Source organism: Pollachius pollachius (assembly GCF_949987615.1).
Source record: "Pollachius pollachius genome assembly, chromosome: 4".
Lineage (NCBI taxonomy): Eukaryota > Metazoa > Chordata > Actinopteri > Gadiformes > Gadidae > Pollachius > Pollachius pollachius.
Genome location: NC_136937.1, coordinates 25,183,586 through 25,208,585, shown reverse-complemented (window position 1 = coordinate 25,208,585; position 25,000 = coordinate 25,183,586). Strand labels below are relative to the sequence as shown.

The 25,000-nt window shown below is 46.0% G+C and overlaps 1 protein-coding gene across 1 annotated transcript in view; it reads right to left on the bottom strand.

Moving 5' to 3' along the window:
* Positions 1-14,294, bottom strand: part of zeb2b (zinc finger E-box binding homeobox 2b) — a gene marked incomplete at its 5' end in the record, with an annotated part of 87,836 nt that extends 73,542 nt beyond the window's left edge. The window contains one exon of the mRNA XM_079735542.1: positions 14,219-14,294. Coding sequence (XP_079591668.1) covers positions 14,219-14,294 — 76 coding nt within the window. The remainder of the gene's footprint in view (positions 1-14,218) is intronic.
* Between the last annotated feature and the right edge of the window lie 10,706 nt (positions 14,295-25,000).

Here is a 25,000-nt window from a genome sequence, read left to right as displayed (position 1 = left end):
GTCTGTCTGTCTGTCTGTCTGACTCTCTCTCTCTCTCTCTCTCTCTCTCTCTCTCTCTCTCTCTCTCTCTCTCTCTCTCTCTCTCTCTGTTTCTCTCTCTCGTTCTCTCTCGCTCTCTCTCCCTGAATGTGCCGTCGCTACAATTCCGTCTCGGAGGCGTGAATGACTTTGATTCAAGGGAAATATGGACCTTGGGGGATGGGGTCTGGGGGAGTTGAGGAGGGGGGCAGTGGGGGGGATGGAGGGAGTCAGGTGACGATGGTGATGAAGAGTACTGTCAAGTCAATTTCTCACAATTGTGTTTAAAAGACGTGGGGGGGGGGGGGGGTTTGCAAATGAAAAGAGGAGAGGAAAATGCATTAGGGTTTAGGAAGTGTGTGTGTGTGTGTGTGTGTGTGTGTGTGTGTGTGTGTGTGTGTGTGTGTGTGTGTGTGTTTGTGTGTGGACGTATGTGTGTTTGTGTGTTTGTGTAGGGGGGAGCCCTATTATACACACTCCCCCTCCACTAATATACTTCACCGCCCCGAGGTAAGATAGAGAGAAAGAGAGAGAGAGAGAGAGAGGGAGATCTGTCTGTCAGGGAGAGTACTAATTGCTGATGTGCCAGTCTGCCACCCGAATAAAATCACAGGCAGGGCGGACATTAAGCATGGCTGCTCCCACTTCTGTGACTGCCTGAAAAGGTAGCATAAATGAATATTTCATCACCTTAATTACGAAGGAATACTCCCTTCTCCCGGCAGCCGCGCAACGAGTGTTGCCGTAGCTAATTATGAAAAGTAATAACATTGTAGAGCGCCGTGATTGCCAGTTTACAAGGTGAGCGTCTGGTCTCTCTCTTCCGCGGAGCGAGGTAGACACCACTGGTAACCCCCGCCCCCACCGCAATGCTAAACACCCCACACCCGCTAAAAAGAGCAGGAGACAGAAGATAAAAGAGACAGGAGGAGAGTGGAGGAGAGGTGACAAACCCAATAACAAATCTATTAATGCATCCCTCTCATATTTCTAATTTTCTCTCAAAGCCAGACATTTAAACATTAGCTTAATGGGAGAATCAAGCCGATTTTCGTGTGAATAGATTTCGGTTTCTGTCTCTGGACGAAGAAGGTATAACCATGGCGATTGAGCCACTGGCCCGCTGATAAACGGCATTTGCTTCTGCAGTATGATGAATGTTGCGAACTGGGTGTCGGTGGCGCCACTACTGGGATCACTGGGAACAATTTTACCAATGAGGTGTGTCCAAAGAGAACTAAACGGATATCTATAAGATCGCCAATTTTTCGCAACTGACCCATCATGTGACCTAACGCCAACCCAAGGTCTGTAACCCACAACTCCAAAAGTTCTGGGGTCCCCCGCTTCCTACTGATAAGGTTTTTAGGGTGGGGGGTGTGGTAGGTGGCTGGAGGAGTTTGGCGGCGGCGGCCCGATTAGCTCTTTGATGCCTAGCATGTTCTTTCTAGCCACCCCACCACTTAGCTCTCAGCGGTAGCGAAAACAAAGGGTTTCAGAGGAGAACTTATCTCAGGAATGTTGATACGATAAGGAGGTTCCTTCCTCGGGCCCCCGCAGAGCCGCACTTTGAGTGGTCTGACTGGATGGCTGGTTGGCTGGCTGCTTGTCTGGCTGCTTGTCTGACTGCCTGGCTGGCTGGTTGGCTGGTTGTCTGACTGCCTGGCTGACTGGTTGGCTGGTTGGCTGGTTTGTTGGCTGGTTGGCTGACTGGCTGGTTGGCCGGTTTGCTCGTTGGTTGTCTGGCTGGCTGGTTGGCTAGATGGCTGCCTGGCTGATGTTTTCCAACCGACTGGAACAGACTCACATCCCCCAGCAAGCAATCTTTAGGGCTAGCTAACTACTAGCTAACAACGAGACACGACTGATCCGGGGACACCAAAACCACCAGCGTATTACATCATACCCGGACCCGGTCTGAGGCCGAGTCGGTAACACTGTAACATTGACCCAATCTGCTGCCTCTCACCAGCACCGCAACAGCAGCTAGGCTAGGCTAAGGGTCTGGGGGGGCCCTGAGCCTCAGTAGCTTCCACCTCCACCTGGGACCTCCGCCCCTGGTTCCTTGGGGCCCAAAAAAGGCCTGTTTCTGGGGTTACCTCAGCACTACACCGCTACCTGAGGAAGGATCAGTCTGATTGGTTTGAATTCCACATTTGACCAGAGCGGGGCAGAGAGGAGTGGGGTCTCACTTTGGAGTCAAATTCTATTAGCAAGCAAAATCACCTCTGTTATGAGCTGGTTATTTTTTATACTTTTTGCGCATTGACAGAGCACTACCGTTACGCATGTTGGAGATGAAGTGGGGTGGCATTTAAACCAAAGGCTTCCCTACCTCTTCCTCTCTCCCTCACTCCTGCTCTCTCTCTCCCTCTCCCTCTCTCTGTCTTCATCCTCCAGATCCTTTTTATGTCTCCCTGGCTCACTTTTGCCAAAGGTTAAATGTATGTTTGGATAACAAGGAAGTAAGTCGAGGGGAGAGGAGAAAAAGAAAAAAATAGTCCTGTGATCCCATTACTTTCCCCTCTCTCTCTCTCTCTCTCTCTCTCTCTCTCTCTCTCTCTCTCTCTCTCTCTCTCTCTCTCTCTCTCTCTCACTCTCTGTCTCTCACTACTGCTACCTTCGCTTAAGAACCCCCTTTGATCAAACCCCCGCACATCAAAGCGGGGCCAAGTGACTCAAAATTTATACGATTGCAAAATTGACCTAAATCTCGTCCCTAATCTCGCGTCGGCAATCGGCCGCAATTACGCTTACAAGATAACACGACTCCAACGCGACTCCAACCCTTCCCCTCCCCCCCCCAACCTCTTCCCCATCCATGTTCAGATCGCAGAAATAAAACTTGCAACTAGCAAGGAGCCGAAAAAGCAGGCGTGGGCCGGGCCACGGCTCCTTGTTAAAACACACAAGGTAGAGCGAGCGTGAAAGCGTGCGCCGCCGTAGGAGGTGCGGAAGCGGAATACCCACTGAATAATGAAGTAAAGCGCGGCCAGCCGGCCCCTGATCAAATAGCATGTTCTATTATTCCGTATTAAAGGTGAGTGGCACCGCGCGCACGGTTAGCAGTTAGCGCGCACGGGCTAGCGGTTAGCAGTTAGCGCGCACGGTTGGGTTAGCGGCGGCTGGCTGGCTGATGAGTGGTGGTCGGTGGAAGACGGCGTAGGGGGCGAGCCACCGTTTCCCCCAGATGTCACCACACCCTAATCGGCTGATCTGTATTGATTGTTGCACACACACACACACACACACACACACACGCACACACACGCACACACACACACACACACACACACACACACACACACACACACACACACACACACACACACACACACACACAGCCTTGACCTTGCCAGAAGAGCTCTTCCACCCTGGCAATCAAATGCATGCATCAAAGGGTGTGTGTGTGTGTGTCTGTGTGTGGGGGTGTGTGTGTGTGTGTGTGTGTGTGTGTGTGTGTGTGTGTGTGTGTGTCTGTGTGTGTTTGTCATAATGAGCATGTCTATGTGTTTATCTCGGCATCTCTGCCACTTCAAAATCACGAGTAGTGTGTGTTTGTGTGTGTGTGTGTGTCCGTTTGTTTTTCTCAGGTTCATTGTGTAAGGGAGCGTGGGTTCCTTCCAACGTGCGCACACACACACATCAGAGCACGTAAACCTTTTTGCCTTTTTGCCCCAAAGTTGTATTTATTTATTAATTTTCTCAAAAAGTATGAAGACAAGACGGAATGAAAGAAATACAGGATGCATCCTTTTAATGGCCGGTAAATGGGCGGTACCTTTTTTCATCTGAAACACCTTGAAGTCCAACATATCTACTCCTGTTGCTCCCTCATCAACTCTCTCTCTCTCTCTCTCTCTCTCTCTCTCTCTCTCTCTCTCTCTCTCTCTCTCTCTCTCTCTCTCTTTCTATAGTTAATCATCTCGCTCTTCCTTGTACTAAGACATGCATCAATGGCCTCACTAACGGCAACGTACTCTGTGATTGGTTCTGCACCTCAGTTCCTTATTGCTCTGTAAAGCACATCTGGGCCAAACCTGTTGAATGCGTGGCTGCAATTTGCAACCTGGACAACATTGTTACTCTGGTCTCTACCCGGTGATTGGCAAACAGAATAAATTCGACAACCCCCATTTAAGCTAGGAATTTATACTAAAACAAAACCCTTCCAACACTCTTTCTCTTTCGATTTTCCACATGTTTGAAAGCCCATTGGCACGGACGATGCAAACAGAAACATTTGAACGCCCTCATCATCACAACATCTCTGGAAATATCCACGTCAGAACCAGCCAATAAGCCACCCACGAGAGTCGATTAAACCATGGCGACCGGAATACTATATTTGAAAAGGGCTGTTGTTGAGATGGGGGGGGCCGGGGCAAAACACATTCATTACAAATTGCCATACACAGACGGGTCGAAGAAAACTTCCTCCGGAAAATTGGTTTCAAGGAAAGGTGTTTATGAAGCTGTCCCCCTCATCCCCTGCAACCCACCCCGCTGTTTAATTATAACCACACACGCGCGCGCGCACACACACACACACACACACACACACACACACACACACATGCGCGCATCCCCACATTTTCGTTTACACCTGTTCAGCAACCTGTCGCCTGTCACACCGCGAGCACCCTCGCGAACGACGGGCAGAAGGGAGAAAAGAAAAGAACGAGAAGAAAAGAAAGAAAGGCAAATTCACAGGCACGTCTGCGCATTGGGAGACGCCGCGACGCAACAGCTGAATAAGTGCAAACAGCAGGAAGAGATGGCACGGCCGGCTCCAAATGAAGACTTTCCCCTGCTTTGACTCCGAGCAAGGGCTCCAATGAGGCATGATATTTCAAAATGTGTTTTCCTCCCCGCGATGCAATGCATAAAACATCGCGGCTTAGGGTAAAGAGAGAGTGCAGACATGAATGGGAAGAGGCGCCGACGAATGCATGCAATTATTTGCCGGACCAGTGAAGTTTCAATTTCTGTGTTTGCTGTGTTTGTCGTAAACCGTTAAGCATGAAAGAGACAGAGCGCAGAGACACACACTAACACACACCCCCACACGGAGAGAGAGAGGGGAAGAGAGCGAGTGGGTGCCAGAGAAAGAGAGGGAGAGAGAGAGAGAGAGAGAAATAAAATAAAAAACAAGGTGAAGGAGGAGAAAAAAGCGCAGAGAGACGCAAAGAAACAAAAAGGAGCAGTTAGAAAAGTACAAAGAAAGGACGAATAAACAAAAGAGAGAAAGCCCATTTTCCCAGAAGGCCTTGCATCTGGGGGCATGCCACTGTTGGTTCCCACCGAAATGGCCACGGTGAGGATAGAACCACAGGGGGTCTCACCCAGGAGAGCCTCGCCCCACTGTCATCTCTCCGGAGAAATGTGACATCCTGGTGCCATGACGCGCCACAACCACCACCACTACCACCTCCACCCCCACCACCACCACCACAACCACCAGCATCACCACCAGCACCACCACCACCACCAGTACCATTACCACCTCCACCACCACATCCACTACTATCCTCACCACCAACAACAACACCACCACCACCACCACCACCTCAACACAGGAATCCTTGAATCACATCATAGCCCTGATTGGTCAGTGAAATTCCATGCGGAATTCAAAGACCGACCACCCCCCTTAACCCTTACCTTCTAACCCCTGTATCTGCCACCAAGTCTTCTCAAATTAATCTGGAGTGACAAACATCTTGTGGGAGAGAGAGAGAGAGAGATGGAGGGTGGGCCGGGGGAGGCATCACACCCCCAGGACTAAACTGAACCCCCTGGGTCGCTGAGCTCTCCACAAAGAGGTAACAATAAGACACCCCCCACATGCACACAGACACAGACACACACACACACACACACACATACACACACACACAAACACACACACACACACACACACACACACACACACACATTTCTTTATGCCATGTGTTGATACCGTGGTAGGACCCTGTGAGGCTTTATCCACCTCCCGCCGAAACACAGACACACAGACACACACACACACACACACACACACACACACACACACACACACACACACACACACATACACACACGCACACAAACACACACAAACACACACACACACACCCCACTTGAAACAAAGGGGTCTCTTCAGCAAACAGACTCCCACTTTCACCACAGTGTCCAAAGGTGTTTGCAGGGGTAAATCTGTCTAAACCCTGCAGTATATTTGTGTGCGTGTGTGATATGTGTGCGCACATTTGTATGTGTGCACATGTGTCTGTGACCGTGTGTGTGTGTGTGTGTGTGTGTGTGTGTGTGTGTGTGTGTGTGTGTGCGTGCGTGTGTGTGCGTTCATGCGTGTGCACGTGCGTGCCTACATGTGTGTGTTGGCCTAAGGGCGGCGGTTGTGTGTTTAATGTATATCCATAATCTGGCCTCCCCCCCTCCCCCCTCGCCAAAACCGGGGCCAACTTGTGCTTAAATAAGACAAGAGACGAAAAAACGTAAGAGGTTCAGAATCCATATCCCGTTATGAATTTAGAGCTGAGGATTTGAATACATCCCGCGCGCGACAAAGATGTTCCCGCTGAACGTAAGCAATGTACTTCAGTCCATCTCCGTCTGCGTGTATCGAGGCCCCGCCGGTGTCAAGGGAGGAATCTCCTTCATGGTTTGTTCATACCGTTTGCGTTTGTCGAGTAACAAACACACACAGGACCTCAAGCTCACGCAACCACACACAAAATCAACTGAAGCTCTCATCTGAACCAACGGCTTATTTTGACACTCAACAGTGGGTCCTTTTCTCCTCTTGAAAAAAGGGAGGAGAGGAGAGAGGAGGAGAGGAGGGAGGATAGAGAAGAGGAAAGGAGGAGAAGAGAAGAAGAGGAATGGAGGAGAGAGGAGAGGAGAAGAGAGTGGAGAGGAGGAGAGAAGAAGAGGGGAGGAGAGGAAAACACTGTTGCGCAGACACCTGCTCCTTGCCTTTTTTTTCTCCTCTTTTTTCTTCCCAAGCACAATACGTTGTGTGTTAGCCAGGAGGACTCTCTCCTACACCGCTCGAGAGCGTGAGGAGCGAGCCACTGATGCCCTCCTAGAACACTATCTGTCTGTCAGGAAGGGGCCCCGGGGTCCCATGGCTGAAGGAGCAGGGGGCTATAAAAGGCTTCGTAACCAGGGGACGACCGACAAACAACCACAAACACCCTAGTTATTTCCCTCTCTCTCGGTCTCTCTCGCTCAATCGCTCTCTCTCTCTCACTCTCCACGGCCTATGCCTTGCATCTCCCTCTCCCTCTATCGGCCTCCTCTCCCTATTTTCATGCCAGTCTCACACACACTCTCTCTCTCTCTCTCTCTCTCTCTCTCTCTCTCTCTCTCTCTCTCTCTCTCTCCCCCTCTCTCTCTCTCTCTCTCTCTCTCTCTCTCTCTCCCTCTCTCTCTCCCTCTCTCTCTCTCTCCCTCTCACTTGCTTTCGGTTTTGTCTCTGAATGCAATTGCACAAACTGCCTGCTTGAGGGTGAAGGGGAAGGGGGGGAGGGGGGGTGGCTGAATTGTGATTAAGAATAAAAGAGGTTGAAGGAATATCAAAAACAATAAAAAATAAAAATGAAAATAATAATAATAATAATAATAATAATAATAATAATAATAATAATAATAATAATAATAACAATAATAATAATAATAATAATAATAATAATAATAATAATAATAATAATAACAAAAGAACATCAACAATAAAAGTATAGGGGCAGAGGAATGGAAATGGGAAGGAAGAGGGAATGAGGGAGGAGAAAAGAGGGAGGAGGAGAGAGAGAGGGAGAGGGAGGCAGGGAGGAGGCGGAGGCGGAGGAGGAGCATGGCGAGGGAGAAGAGGAGCTCCATTCTTGGCGCCCCCCCTCGGGGGATGTTTACAGGGGGAGACATGGCAGATCGGATATGAAAGGCATTCAGGTCAGCATTGATGTGAGCGAAAGAGAAATGGTACCTAAGGCATTCCAGAGACCCCCAATGTCAGGGGTCCCAGGCTCGTGGTGAGCCCCCCCCCCCACCTCACAGTGTGTGTGTGTGTGTGTGTGTGTGTGTGTTAATGTGTTTATGTGTGTGTGTAAGTGTGTGTGTGTGTGTGTGTGTGTGTGTGTGTGTGTGTGTGTGTGTGTGTGTGTGTTTGTTGGTGTGTGTGTGTGTGTGTGTGTGTGTGTGTGTATTATTCTATGTGTGTGTGTATTTGTGTGTATGTGTATGTGTGGGTGTGGGTGTGGGTGTGCGCGACTGTGGGTGGTTGAGTGTGTTTGTATGTGTGTGTGGGTGTTCTCTAGCCGCTAGGGCATGAATATGAAATCAAATGTAAAAAAACACACACACACACACACACTTGAACGCACACACGGACACACACACGCATGCACACACACACACGTATAGATTGGCATATTTGTGTGAATAGTTTTTCATTTGTATAAATATATATTTGATTATGAAAACTTTGAGAATAAAAAATGTGTGTTTGAGTATGTATGTGTATGTTTGTGTGTGCATGTGTATAAGTGTGTATGTGTGTGTGTGTGTGTGTGTGTGTGTGTGTGCGTGTGTGTGTGTGTGTGTGTGTGCGTGTGTGTGTGTGTATGTGTGTCTGTCGTCAGTTCTGACTGAATTCTTATCTCCATGCAAGTAGTAAGTAACCAAAGAAGATGGGCATAAAATATGGTGATATGTGACTGACAAAGCGCGTTTAAAATAAGTATACACGTTAAATTAAAATAAACACAACACGCCTCAACAAGACATCGGCCAATGCTGTTGCTTCACGGTGGACCACAGCAACCCATGTGTGTGATCCGAAAAGACACTGTCACCCATACAGTTCACCCCCTGACTCACACACTGCACACGTACACACATACTGCTCTTTATAATACAATTACACTTCGAATACCCCCTATCCCCCCCCCCCCCCCCCCCCCCCCACACACACACACACACACACACACACACACACACACACACACACTGATCCGCTAAGGGGAGGCTGTTAGTTTTTTTCCCCAGCCAGCTAGCCAGCATCAGCAATAGGATTGACTCACAAACACACACACACACACACACACACACACATGGAGCAAGAAAGCAGGGCGTATATTTAGACGTGACAATGTCCGACAAAGACCAAAACTGAGCGATGTGAGCAGCGAAACAAAGCTACACACTCCGGGAAAAAAACATACAAACAACCAAACAGACAAACAAACAAAGCAGGAGCCAACAACGACGAGAGCTAACTGAATGTACGCCGCAGAGCGTGTAGCTGTCGTAGCATAGCCGCCGTAGCGTGTAGCGGTGGTGGCGGTACACGGGACGAACAAAACATGTCTTCTTCTTCTTTGCATGGATATAGCGGGGGGAACCACCTCACAATAAGAGAGAAGGAGAATAGAACGCGAGCAGGACAGCAGTGACACTGGGGCCTCCTTGCTGGGCTAACATGGCCTAATTGGAATTTGTCTATTTAGACTGAGCCAGCAGCACACATGACAAAACAGCTCAGTGTGGCTCACTCTCTGCCGGAGTCCCTCTATTGCTCTCTCTGTCTATTGCTCTCTAACACTCTCTCTCTATCGGTCTCGCTCTCTATCGCTCTCTCTCGCTCTCTATCGCTCTCTATCTCTCTCTGTTCCTCTCTCTCTTCCTGCTTGGACATTTAGGATGGCCACAATCTAACACACACACACACACACACACACACACACACACACACACACACACGCATACACACACACACACACACACACACACACACACACACACACACACAAACACACACACACAGACAAGAGTCTCCCTCCCGTCGTGTGCGACACAGACTTTTGTGTGTGTCTGTCCCTGTGCTATTTTGCAGTAATTATTTCACTCGCTTAAACATAATACTCAATTTCCACCCTCTGTCAGAAAATAAATAAATAATTGAACCGGCAACCACACTGAAAGCAAGTGGCCAGCATCCAATGTCGCTGGTGCTTGTTTTACACACAAAACGTTGCTCAAAGGAGGGACAGCGATAAGGCAAGGCCAGCGGTAAGGGAGAGGAGTGGGTTTCTGATGAGGGAGATGTAAGGAATAGTTTTACTAAAGGGGAGGGAGGGCGTGTTTTTAAAAGCATAAGGCAAAAGGCAAAGCACTAGGTTATGTAATCTTTTGCATTTTCAACGGTATGTGTTGCGTCCTAATGTCAAAATGCCATCTGACAAAAAAAAGGGGAGGGGGGGGTTAAAAACAAGCAGTTGTGCAGGAGAGAGAGAGAGAGAGAGAGAGAGAGAGAGAGAGAGAGAGAGAAAGAGAGAGAGAGAGAGGGTGAGAGAGCGAGAGATGGACTACGTCAGAGACATGTTCATCACCTCATCATAATGTTGTCCTCGGCGGTCCTAACACAAAATTAATCTCCGCAGAGGGTCTGATTCCGACAATTGGTTCCATCTTGACGGTGATAATGCCTCAGAGGAACATACATAGAAATAAACAAATAGGCAGAGCAATAAATAGCCCCGAGGCGCTATCATTCCCCGTACCCCTCGCTCTCTCTGTCTACCATGTCTCTTCGAAAGAGAGAGAGAGACGGAGAGGAAGACAGAAAGTTGGAGTTGAGTTTACTGGTGGGACAATAAACACAGGTGGGACTACAGTGGTGTGCACTGGGAGAAGGAGGGAGGGGTGGGGGAAAGGGGTGACGGGGTTGAGCGGTTGTCACAGCTGTATCTAACAAGCAACACCTGGCATGGGCCAAAGACTCTCTCTCGCTCTCTCCCCCTCTCTCCCTCTCTCACTCTCTTGCTCACTTTCCCCCTCTCTCTCCCTCTCCCCCTCTCTCCCTCTCACTCTCCCTCTCCCACTCTCTTCCATGTTTCACACTAGGATAGAAAATCCTATTTTTTCCCCCATGCTTCAGAATCAAAACAAATGACATTCCAATAGAAAGCAACACAGCATACAGTAATGAATTTAGTGTAAACAACAGGGGCTGCACGTCATTCACAAGTCATTCTTGTTTGATCGTGATGGTTTGGTTTTTTTCGTACTCACGCGTGTAGGACATATGAGTACATGACATGAGGCAGGGCCCTCGTGGCAAACTGTGCAGGGGATGAGAGGAGACAGGATTCAGAGCCTCTCTCTCTCCCTCCCTCTCTCTCTCTGTCCCTCTTTCTCTCTTTCTCCCCCTCCCTTCCTCCCTCTGTCTCTCTCCTTCTCTCTGGGTCTGAGGCTCGTGCTGTAGGACCTCCATGTCCCAGGGCCAGGCGGGTGACCAGGGGCTGAGCTAGAGTGCCAGGCAGCGGGCTGGCTTGGGGCAGCAGAGCCTCTCCTGGAGAGACCGCTTGGCCCCAGTTTAACGTGTTTACATTTTAACGGTTACATCTATAATTAAAATACATTTTGTGGATTAATTGATATAAATGTATTTTCATAGTACATATATGTAGTTATATACCTATTTATTATTGTAATATTTGTCTTTGTAAAGTGTGTGTAATATTCCAAACGTTGACCTATTTCTGAACGGAGAAGTGAGTTAAACGGAATTTTTAAAAAAAGTATTCCGAGGTGATTGCTGAATTAAAATGTGCAGGGTAAAATATGCTAGTTGTTTAAACACATTAAGCCTCTATTTTGTTCCGTATCATACAAACTCGTTGCAAAACGATCACAGGTGGCACAGCAAATTCCCACATGAATATAAATACATGCATTTCCCCTCCCCCAAAGTCTCATCATAAAATAGAAGGGTTTGCATTTAAAACACCCTCAGTCTGGGACGGTTTATCCATATAGTGTACGAGCTAACGACACGACACAAGTATTTCTCTCTTTCTCTCTCTCTCTCTCTCTCTCTCTCTCTCTCTCTCTCTCTCTCTCTCTCCCTCTCTCTCTGTCTCTCTCTCTCTCTCTATTTTTATATATATATATATATATATATATATATACATATATATATATAGCATGGTATGTATTTTATTTATTTAAAGAAACCTATATTTTTTTGAATTTTTGCTGATCGCTGTCTTTCTTTCTTTCTTTCTTTCTTTCTCTCTCTCTCTCTCTCTCTCTCTCTCTCGCTCTCGCTCTCGCTCTCGCTCTCGCTCTCTCTCTCTCTCTCTTTCTCTCCCCCCCTCCTATGCCCGCACAGAGCGGTCCGCCGTGGGTATACCCGGGTAAACCTCCAAGCTGCAGCCCCGGTGGGAGAGAGGGAGACCGGGGAGGGAGGGAGAGAGGGGGCGAGGGAGAACCACAGATCTCGTTGTTACAAAGAAGAAAAGGAGGCTCCTTTCTCCTTTTTAGGGGACCATACAATTATATCAACATTCAATCATGCATTTATTTCCCCTCTTCGCTACGATCACGCAGATCTCAACGGATTAGACAGTAGGTAAATGAAGTGTGCACCAATTTAAAATAAAAAGGTCTAAATAAATGCATCAATAAACAAAAACACTTCAATAAAAAAAAAAGGAAAGGGAAAAGCCTTTATTTCAGGGCCATGTATTAAGTCTATGATTTTTATTTATTTTTGAAAGAAACATCTTGCTTTAATCGCCTGATAATCTATAAAAAAAAGTACTCTTGCGGGCCTCCACATATATCGTTTAGCCCCGACAACGATTTTGTGGCCGTTTCACGAGCCCTGCAAAATGATTCCTGCAAGTTCCCACCACACAGCATAGACTTTAATATGCAGCAGCCTGCCTTTTATTTTACATATAAACACTAGAGCACCCAACAATCCTAACTACTTCGTGTATTTAATACCAAACAAAATGCTTGGCTGAAATCGATTTTTATGAAAAAAATAAAAAATCGATCGATGAAATTTGATCTGCGAAATAACAGCCAGGCAGATGGGAGAAATCATGGTTGCTAAGCGAGCAAACCATGCGTCAAAATCGCCCAAATAGAATAAAGTGTCCTTATACATCCATATTTTGACTTATTCTTATTACCCCAAATAAAGGGGGCATGAAATGCCCTGCTGGTCTGCTGACCCTCTCTCTCTCTCTCTCTCTCTCTCTCTCTCTCTCTCTCTCTCTCTCTCTCTCTCTCTCTCTCTCTCTCTCTCCTGTCCGTGTGCGTGTCCACTGTTTCTCTCGCACACACCTTGTTACTTATTTATAATAACTGAATTACATATACACGTGTTGGAAGAGTCATACATTAACACACCCTGAGGGCTCGTGTTCCATCCACAGCGATAATAGCAGGAGGATTTTTGCCTTCAATTCCACTACTTTGTGCCATTTAAATTACTGACATTGAACGCATCGCAACCAGACAATTAAAATATGCAAGAGGTTATTGGAAGGGTTTGAGCGAGGCCCTTCACAGACAGAAAACCGCACCAGGAGTGTGTGTGTGTGTGTGTGTGCGCGCGTGCGTGCGTGCGTGCGTGTGGTGTGTGTCAAGCGTGTATATGCGCGTGCGTTTGTGTGTATGCGTGTGCATATGCGCTTATGCGTTTGTATGTGTGTGCGCATGTGTGTGTGTGCGCTTGTGTGTGTGAGAGAGAGACAGTTAATAATCGACTTAAACGTCTAAATCGCTTGATCGACATGGAGGGAAAGCACCGGCGTTCACTGAGTCCTGGAGCCACAGACTAGCACGGGTCGGTCCGGCGACCCCGACAGGGATACCCCCCCCCCCCCCCCACAACACAAAGTTTCCAAGCTGTCCCAAAAGTACCGAGTCTTTAGGATCCGTGCAAAGTTGATCCAACTCCCCGTTACCACCCCCACTCTTTCTCTCCAGTACCAGAGACACATGGAACCGAGTCCAACAACTAACGCGCGTTATGTTTCAAATATCGGCAGTGGACGGTGGGTATGCAAAGCTACAGCCAGGACCACACGCTACACACACACACACCGACACACAAAAACACACACACACACACACACACACACACACACACACACACACACACACACACACACACACACACACACACACAAGCGCACGTTCTCCCTCGGATGACAGACAAGTTCCCCCTCGTTTAAAAAACTGGGGGAAGCACGCAGATACGCGCACTGGCGTGCAACACCACCACCACCTCCTCTGCGGGACCAAAGCTCTGAGTCACCCATGAGACAAACGCGAACCATGTCATTGCATGTGTCGTATGCCCCCACCCCCATATTTAAGCCACTATATTTTATTCTCTTACCGTTTTTCCGCCTCGGGTTGGCCTGTTTTCGCCTCTTATACCGAGGGCCGTCCGCAGCCATCATCTCTTGCTTCATTTTTACGCGCGTTGGTTCAGATGGCAGCTCGCATGGACACTGATTCCTTGGTTCAGGGAGGAACGCAGTCTCGGTATCTGTACGGGCGAACAACACACACACATACACAGAGAGACACACGCGCGCGCGTGGGCGCACGGGCGCGCGCAAACACACACACACATAAACAACCACACACACAAACACACACACACACACACAAACACAAACAAAAAAACGACACGAACAGTGTTGGTACAACGGGGCAAAAGACAAGCTCTCGACCCTTTGTATGGGAAAAGGAGAGAGTGGGATTGTAACTTGTGCGCGTGTGTGCGTGTGTGGAATGGAAAAATAAATGTGCCGTGGGTTAAAGTATGGAGCGAAACAACCTGGACTGGGGTCCGGGTCCATCTAGTTTAGATCTGACATGACCGTGCACAGAAGTCCCGCAAAACACACCCTCGACCGGACGGGGATTCTGTCCTCTAATGAGTGCTTATAATAATATGGTATCAAAATGTCTCGCATTTAAAATGGTGAACACACAACGCCGTTACTTCATAGCGGAAAAAGTTTAATAATTAGTAAATGTTTGATTTTAATTTAGGCTTACTTTTAAAGAAATTTAAATTGCTGAAGCCTTTCATCCAAACATTGCTTATTGTCCTCCATGGACTCTGGAGCATTTCGGGCCGAAAGGGAAATATCCTGATTATTTGTGTCAAATTGCAGGTCAGAATAAAAAGGCTTTACATGATCCCGACGGAAGGACAGGAACCGCTGTGTCTTTGACACTGCCACCACTAATTGTCTGCTCTTTAAAATGTAAGTACAGGTACATTTGGGTTAAAAAGCGCAATATAAGTGCTTGTTTTTTAGTGTTAGCCTAGTTCAAAATAAATACAGCCTTACTTTTCCTCGCCTTCTCCTTAACAATCGTCCACAATGTCTGGGACACTAACCATCGTGGGGCAGAGTTGTGCAAACACACAATGTGTACAGGGAGATAATAAACCTTCTTATATACATATATATATATATATATATATATATATATATATATATATATATATATATATATATATATATATATATATAATTGCACGCATGGTAACAACGGTTTATTATTCAAAGCGACGAGACGAGCTGCGACGTTCACACCGCGCTCAGGGCTCTACTCCTGCCTGGACACATGCCCCTGCACGCTACTGGGTGGACGGGGCAAGAGGCTCCTTCCTGGGGCTGGAACTCATCAGCCGAGCGGTAGCCCCCAACGACCAAACACACTCACACACACACACACATGCATAATAAACACACAAACATGAATTCATAAACACACACACACACAAACACACACACACACACACACACACACACACACACACACAGGCACGCACGCACACACACACACACACACACACACACACACACACACACACACACACACACACACACACACACACATACACACTCACACACAAACACACACACACTCTGTTTAAAGTCCGAGCTGGAGCGATGCAAAACAGGCGACATAAGGAAAGAAAGAAAGCGAAAGAAAGGGGAGGAAAAGCCGTGAAAAGAGCCCGCATATGCCGTCCCTTCCCGGGCGATAACGCGGCTCTGCAGGCCTATGGTGGAATATGGAGCGAAAACCCAAAAGAAGGGTATCCCCCTGGCTCTCAGCCGCTTCCAGGTATCAGAGAGGAAGGGGTTAAAGCACGCACCTATGCTTCACCTGCGCAGGTGGACCCACCGCGTAGCGACGCCGCGACTCCGTATTCGGCACGAAAGTTAGAACCTCACGCGACGAAACCCCCGCTGTGAATCTGTCCCACCACCGCAAAATAAAAAAAAAGATGAAGCGATGAATGTAAATGAACAACACGTACCTGTTTACTTCAAAAAAAATAACACACAAAAACACACACACAACCCGGTGTGTATCTTGGGTGTCGAAGAGTTGTGCGGGCGTTCGCGCTGATATCGGTTGGGTCGGTAAAAAAATGCGGTGTAGCGCGGTGAGTATAGCGGATCCCTGTTCCCCTGTTTTGAAACGGTGATAATAAACCCTTAGAAATAGTTTGGAGGAGGAGGGACCGTTACTCCTGCGAGGAGGCAGGTTACAACTGATGTCTTACACCCACTCCAGGAAAGCAACCTGAGCAGGGACTGACGCGCTACGCCTCTTCTGATGACATTTCTGTCCTCCTTTTTTTTTCTTCTGTGCTGGTAACAGAGGAGGAGGAGGAGGACCTGGAGTGAAAACACACGCCACCTATCTTCACGGGAGGGGATCAGTGGAGGCGGCAGAACGTGAGCATCTTATGGGCTGAACGTGAAGTTGCCCCCCCACCCCCCCCTTCTGTGTGTGTGTGTGTGTGTGTGTGTGTGTGTGTGGGCGCGCGCGTGTGTGTGTCTCTCTCCCTTTCTCTTTCTATCTGCCCCCCCTTTTTTTTTTCTCTCTCTGTCTCTGACTCTCTGTCTCTGTCTCTCTCTCTCTCTCTCTCTCTCTCTCTCTCTCTCTCTCTCTCGCTCTCTTCGTCTCCAACACACACACATACATGAACAGAAGCTCTCAGACACAATTCTCACATGGACACACACATTCTCGTACTCTCTTTCTCGATCCACCAACAATATTTCATTCTTGTCCTAGTCCATGTCTATATCTCTCTCCCTCTCTCCCATCTCTCTCTCACTATCCATCCCCCCCCCCCCTCTCTCTCTCTCTCTCTCTCTCTCTCTCTCTCTCTCTCTCTCTCTCTCTCTCTCTCCCTCTCTCTCCTCTTAGACAAGCGTGCACACACACACACACACACACACACACACACACACACACACACACACACACACACACACACACACACACACACACACACACACACACACACACACACACACATCCTCTCGCGCGCCACTCTCCACTATACTCTCCCACTCTCGTCTGCCTTTCTCCGCTATGTCGTTTATCTTTCAAACCGAGCGGCTCTTTGACGCACAACACTCCGCAATAGTTATTTTCGGAAGAAACTTCGGAAACGTTAAAGGACATCACACATCCCGCTTTATTCCACCGCGCGGGAAGTAACGGGACGGGGGGACGGCGTAAGATATCGGCAAACATATATTTGTACATATATATATTTATTCGTTAGGACTCAAGACGCTCGAGCTGTTTCACTGCATGTTTTTGGTGCTGATCGCATGTTGTCGTGCACCTCGCGCTCTCTGTCTGTTTTTATTTTTCCTACTCCTCACCGCGCGCCCGTCTATGATGCGCGCGAGGCGTTCAGCGCGAGCCGCGACAGAGAGACGCACCTGCCTGCCAGGTGTGAAGGTGCGCGCGCAAGGTAAAGTGGGCCTGCTTTAAGGCGCTCGCGCCTCTCTCTATTCTGTGTCGTTTATTCGATAGAACGTAACAGACATGTGGGTTTATGAGACCGTCGCGGGGGTGTAGGGGCGTATTTCGTCGTATTTCGTGTGCACGTATGCGAATATGTTTTGGAGACGGTGTAAATATCTCTTTAATTGTGAAAGGTAGCGGATTAAAAGATCATTCAGCCCCGAGACGTTCGGTGTTTTTGATCAATTATTACAAATCTGGGTTCTCCGCTGTTTCTATCTTCCAGGACAAGGAAGGAAGGAGAGCAAGCCGAATGGGAAGAGAGGGAGGGATAGAAAGAGAGAGTGGATGGGGGTGGGGGAGAGAGAGAGAGAGAGAGAGAGAGAGAGAGAGAGAGAGAGAGAGAGAGAGAGAGAGAGAGAGAGAGAGAGAGAGAGAGAGAGATATCGGTAGCCCCACCTTTAAACGCCGTGATTGGTTATGCAAATAAAGTCTTATTGCCGCCCTTGTATGGCGGCGGCTCGCCACTGTATGGCTAATTAAATCATCAATCAAGTCAACTGTTTGATGCTTTTTCCTCCAAGCCAATCAGATGCAGACAAATAGTGTCGCGCGCACTCTCTCTCTAACTTCTGGAGGCCCTAGAGAAGAACTATACTCCACTGTACGGGATATTAGGATGTTTGCAATTTCCAATACAAACTGAATTTTCTATTTTCTATTTATTATTGGAATTTAATATTAGTATTTATTTTTTGAATTGCGCATTTGCTCACCTACAATAGCGTTTTTGAGTTAAACACGTTAACATTATGTCAGTTATTTATTTTCTTTATGTTGGTGAGGCTTATTCATTTATCTATCATGTTGGATGAATCAGTCAACAGAGACGGAATAACTGTCAATGTCGCCCCTTCTCTCTCTCTCTCTCTCTCTCTTTCTCTCTCTCTCTCTCTGTCTCTCTCTCTCTCTCTGAATTATTGTCATGCCTTATTCAATGCTACGGCGTTTGAATGTAAACGAGCCGCTCGTTTTACTAAACCAAAGCTATTGGGCGTGCGCGCATACACAAACACACACGCGCGCGCGCACGCACGCACACACACACACACACACACACTCACACACACACACACACACACTTGAGCGGTTGCTCCAACAGCGTGACCCATTAATTTAGGCAGGCGTTGAGAGCCCCCCCCCCCCCCCCCCCTTCTCCCCGCCTGTGTATACGCGTGCATGTGTTAGGTGAGGCTCCACATAACAGCGCGACCTAGGCTTAATGCATGGGATTGTTTCATTGAATGGGGTAAAAACACGGATATATCCTGACCCCCCTAATTCCACTGCATCGTACGGCAGTGTTTTATTCTGGTAGGGAAATGTTAAGTGTTAAATTCACAAAGCCATAGCCTCGCTGTCTGCCGGGGCTCTTGAATTAGCCCCTTGAATAAATATGTGCACAGTTTTTCCAATCCGTTTACAACGAACCCTAGCTGCAACGCTGTGTTGTATTCGATGCAGACAGATTTACAAACAATGGGGTGATGAATAGTTGTTCATAATTTTTTAACGCGTTTCTAAAGTAAGTCATTATTTTTTGGTTTTGGGTAAAAAATATAGTTGTTTTTTTTTAATGGTTTATTATTTATCTATTTTTAAATGTGAAAATGTTGCCCCAGAATTTTTTTTTCTTCATAACTTAAAATTCAGCTGGGTTAAATGGTTTTTTAACACCCTACACCTACACGTGCAGCTGACTGCCCGGGGCATGACTGATGATTATGAAGATTACAAGCCTAATTTTGTGTGCGCGGGTGTGTACGTGCGTGCACGTGTGGTAAATCCATTTTTAGCTTCATGACTTTAAACAGTCTCCTCTCTTGAGAAAAGACCATCGCTATAATTCAGATAAACACACTGTGCCCATCCAGCCATGCACCTACCTTATCGTGGTCATAATGAATTGATATGACGCGATAATGCTGTAACAAAAAAAACGATATTCCTGATCATTTTAGGTGCTGTTGGTGATCACAATAAACGTATTTCTACCAATTAAAAAAAAACTAAAAGTATATCATTGTTAATTATCTCAGAATTGTAATCATATTCTACATATTGTAAAAGCACTTCAAATGGTTATGTATGATTGGTCAGTAAATAGTAACATCAAATTAGAGATTGAATAATCACTCATATTACAGGTAGCCAGAGGTCAGAGCTTGATGGAGCTGAAGTTATTTTTCCTCCGAGCGTACAATGGTAATCTGAGCAAGAACGGCACAGCATAAAAAAAAAATACTTTGGCTATTCTTGGCTGTGATGCACGCGCACGCATACGCACGCACACACGCACACACACACACACACACACACACACACACACACACACGCACACACACACACACACACACACACACACACACACACACAGGCAAAAACTCACACACACACAAATACAACCTTTGACCTAGCATCTTAGCGTATGCAGTGTTTTCCCTTGTGTTTCCACTGCAATAGAAACACATCCTCAAAAACCTCTCGTAACGGTAAAGAAGGAGTCAGAGAGAGAGAGAGAGAGAGAGAGAGAGAGAGAGAGAGAGAGACAGAGAGACAGAGAGACAGAGATAGAGAGAGATAGAGAGGGAACGAGGGAGAGAGATAGAGAGATAGAGAGGGAACGAGAGATGGAGATAGTGAGAGAGAGACAATCATAAAGTTATATATACTGTACATCTATACACATCTGCCACAAGGTATATCGATGTTAACAATTCATACATATATATTGTATCATATATTGTAACTTCTGGCTCTTCATATATTAAAAAAAAATCATAAACTGGAAAAAAAATCCTCTTGTTCAAATATAACCTGTCCAGTATATGAATCTAGTAATGTTCTGTTTTGTTTAACGAAGCCATAAATGTATGAACCATTATGTAGGCTGTTAAACAATATATATATATATATATATATATATATATATATATATATATATATATATATATATATATTCATGAAGGAGCCCAAAGTCATACACGGTAGCCCGTTTGATCTCTTAAAGGCCCATATTTTGGCCTCTCTTCCCTCCGATACGTCGGCCATTGTCAGAAACACAGAGATTACCGCACCGTTTAGCCCCTCTGACTCAAGCAGAGGACAGGGAATTCAAGCAGGAACACAGATGTAACCGAGTGGTGTCATAGATGGAGTACATATAGGACATGGGCGTCTCTTTCTCTCTCTCTCCCCATGGACTCCTATGTTTCCCACGGTCCCCTGGACTTGGCCCTCTGGCCAGGGGCCCGGAGCAGAGCAGCAGCCTTCGGAGATCCTCCAGCTGGGACATGAACTTGTGACAAGAGAGTACAGGTGCTGGGACAGGAAGGCTCACGTCTCTCTCTCTCTTTCTCTCTCTCTCTGCCTCTGTCTGTGCACGTGTGTCTGGTGTTGTGTTTGTTTATATTTTTCTCAGTGTTTGTTTCCGTGGATATGGATGTGTGTACTTGAATGTGTTTGTGTGTGCGTGTGTATGTGTTTGCATTTATATTTGAGTGTGTGTGTATGCACGTTATTGAGTGTGTTTATGATTTTGTGTGTGTTTGTTTTTGTCTGTGTGTGTTTGTGTGTGTGCGTGTGTGTGTGTTTGTCCTTTAGTGTATGTTTTTCATACGTGTGTGAATGTGCGTGTGTGGATGTGAGTGTGTGTGTGTGTGTGTGTGTGTGTGTGTGTGTGTGTGTGTGTGGGTGTGAGTGTGTGTGTGTGTGTTTGGGGGGGGCTGGGTGTGTATTCTGCCACTTCCTGTCTGGAGACATCAGTAGAACGCTGCCTGACCTCAGGAACACAGTTTTCCGCTACGGTCCCACGAGGAAAAAGAAAAAGGCTGCAAAAATGTCAAGATTCCTCCCTGTCATGAAAATGTGTGTGGTACAGTATGTTTGTGCTTTTACTGTAATTCAATGAACACAGAATTAAAGTGCAGTATGTTTGTGTTCTAACAGAAAGACAAGAACACAAAGGTAAAGTACAGTATATTTGTGTATTTACTGTAAGATAATCAACACAGAGGTAAGTACATTATGTGTGTGTTAGTAGTGTCAGACAATATACAGAACAGGTCATTTACAGTATGTGTGTGTTTGACACACACATACACACATACTGATCATTAATTCATTGGATTATTGTGTTACACCCAGTGGTAATATAGTATGTTTTCCTGGCTTGTGAAATTATAAACAGAAGTAAATTACTCTGTATGTACATTGAGAAGGAGTTAATGAATGTCATGTGTGAAACCACTGTGTGAAAATAAAATGGCATTGGAATCGTGAAATACATTGGGTTAATGTTTGTTGACCTTATGCAGCTATATTTGATCCATTGTCATCATCCCAGGTAAACAACACTCACTTAGAACGCACTTTGGACTCATATACTCGTTCAAAACACTGGCTTGCATTGGCGCCATCATTGTCTTTTAGAAAAGGCTGGGTGGCGAAAACTATTCTCTCTCTCTCTGCTCCTCATTCTGTCTATGTCTCTCTAATCTAACCTCAACTTCTCAGAAATCAACTCCTCTGTTTGTAGAGAGGGAGAGGGAGAAATAAAAAGAGAGGGGGGAGAAGGTGATAGAGGGAGAGGGAGGGAGAGAGAGAGAGAGAGAGAGAGAGAGAGGGAGAGAGAGAGAGAGAGAGAGAAATGGACCGGAAGCTGAGGTGTCCACCGACCACTAAAGCAGGCCAAACCATGGTTTGCTTAACCTAAACAAACAAAACAAAAAACATTGCGGGAATGATGAGAAATGCTAAGAAAATACATTTATTTCCCAAACCACTTCAGATCCTTATGCTGGCAGAGGACGGGAGATTTCCTTGCAGATCCTTGCAAAAACAAATGCCTACTTCAAAAGAAAAAGAACAGTATTGATTTTCTGTATCTTGGTTTAAGTTCCTTGAAAGTTGAACATGGGCTACTCCAGCCAAACATGTAGTCAACTAATATGTTTACAAGACAAAGACACACTCAGGAGTTTTAACATAAAAAAGTACAAATTTGAGATTCCTCCAAAACAACTGGCTGCAATGCCATTTTATACTCCCTGGAATATATAGCAGGGAGAGGTGTGTTGGTGGTTCTGTTAACTGTTTTCCTCCTGGTTATTCTATACCTAGTCAAACAATAGCACAATCAAAGACTTTATCTACAGCTGATGGCCAGGGCTGTTAATATGCCCAAACAAGACCATTAATTAGTCTAAGTGTTGAATTAACCAATTAACAAACAATTCACATTGTATTGTTAATGGTGAACACCTGAAAATGTATGAACGATGCATGGCATTTCTGAAACAATGAGCCCACCCATCTGTATGTCTGTAAGTAACTACACTAGTTATTTGGATTTCTATGTTTTCCTGTTCCTTGTTATGTTCCTGCCTTGTGAGAGAGCTACAGGAAGTGATACAGCCTAACCAGTTGGCATTACAGGACAATACTAAAGGGACCACTATGGGGAGTGACATCAAAGTCACTCTGCTAAGTGTGATTTTATTTTTTTTCGCAAAGGAAAAAGGGAAAGATGACAGCGGTCAAAACAATTTGATTTCAGATTAATAAAAATTCATAAAGTTCTCTTTTTTTAATTGATGAGGCAGACCAGTCACATTCGTCCTTTTCCCACACATCCTGGTTGGAGATATTACCTTACCAACCATCTAATGCTTCTTTCAAATTATGCCAATTCTAGGTACCTAGGTACAATGTCTCCCATGCTTCCTACTTCATATGGACACAGATGTTTTCAGGTTTGAGCAGAGGTTCTATTTCTGTAATTTCTGTAATTTCTGTAATTGTATAGCATCCTGATTGATCCTTTACAGTTCGTTGGACATAATACAAGAACAAAAAAGAAGAAAAACCCAGACTCATCTCTCGCCGGGATTAATAATTGATGGCAACTGTGATTAATTATTAATCAAACGTTTGAATAATTGTTGCTACGCTAATCTTGACATGCATTTGCATATCCAGGATGTTAATGTTTTCCCTTATCCATGTAGGACCTTAACCCAACCCCCCCAACCCCATTTAGATCATCAGGAAAGGACTTCACCAAACCAAAGGTCAATGACCTCGGTGCATTGATGATCCATCTTTAATCTCTATACACTCCAAATGCTAATACTTGGAACTTTATTCAAAATACCTTATTATCACTAAAACCTGACCCTAAACTCCCAGAGACACACACATGCATGTACATACATGCATGCACACAAATTGATGCCTGATACATACGTACAGGACATGTAGGTTAAGTTAAAATGTTTGTTGACTGTATGTTAAAAAAGGGTTAGTCCAAAGCAAAACATAGGGACAGACACAAAATATTTTTTTGAGTTGTGCGTCCGAAAGAGATTGGACTACTTGACTCCTTGAGTACTTGACTCCTTGACTCCTTGACATCTTGACTCCTTGACTCCTTGACTCTTTAACTCCTTGACTATGGTTATTTGGAGTCAAAATTTGGGAAAAAGCTGTCCTCTATATTCACAGCGGTGCTTTTGCTTCGTTAAAACAACATGATTCTAATACATTTTTTGGGTCGGGCTCTACAAATCGAATTGGCACTCAATGTGCTTTGGGCTTAAGGGAAAATGCCTCAGACAGCAACATGCTGATCATTTGATTAATATAAAGTATTTTTAGTGTATGAAGAGATAAGGGGACACGATTGATTTACTCGTTCTTATCCCTTCGGTTCTGAAGTCAACACCTAAAGCTTGGCATGGCCTACACTTTTTACAGATCACAACCTGTCACTGTTTTATAGAACTTGAAACAAATGGCACAAACGATTTCCCTTTACTAACTACCTTGTTTGTGTCTCTTTTGATGATCAATGGTAGCCAAACTGTATAGGCCATTGGCAGATAACAGTTTTTATTCCAAATAAATGCTTGTGGCAAAACTACAATCGTACGTTTAGCTTTAATCTCTTGACCTTTGCGATAACTTTTGCGGTTTCTTTGTTGTTTTGTTTTTAGGGGTGGGTGAAAGCATTTTTCAGTTCTGGGCCAGACGAGTTGATCTGTTTCATCTTGTGCAACAGTTTTTGATGATGTTGCACAAACCTCAGTAAAGTGAGCCTGTGTGTCTCCTCATCACACTGTAGACAGAGCATTTCTGTTGCCACGCCGACACACATATAAGGCTCCCTTATAGGAAGCATGTGAAATGTGCATAGATGCTGGAGTAAGGGGACAAATTGCCCTGGCTCTCTCTCTCTCTCTGTTTCTCTCTGTCTTTCCCTCTCTCTCTCTCTGTCTCTCTCTATCTGTCTCTGTCTTTGTCCCTCTCTCCCTTT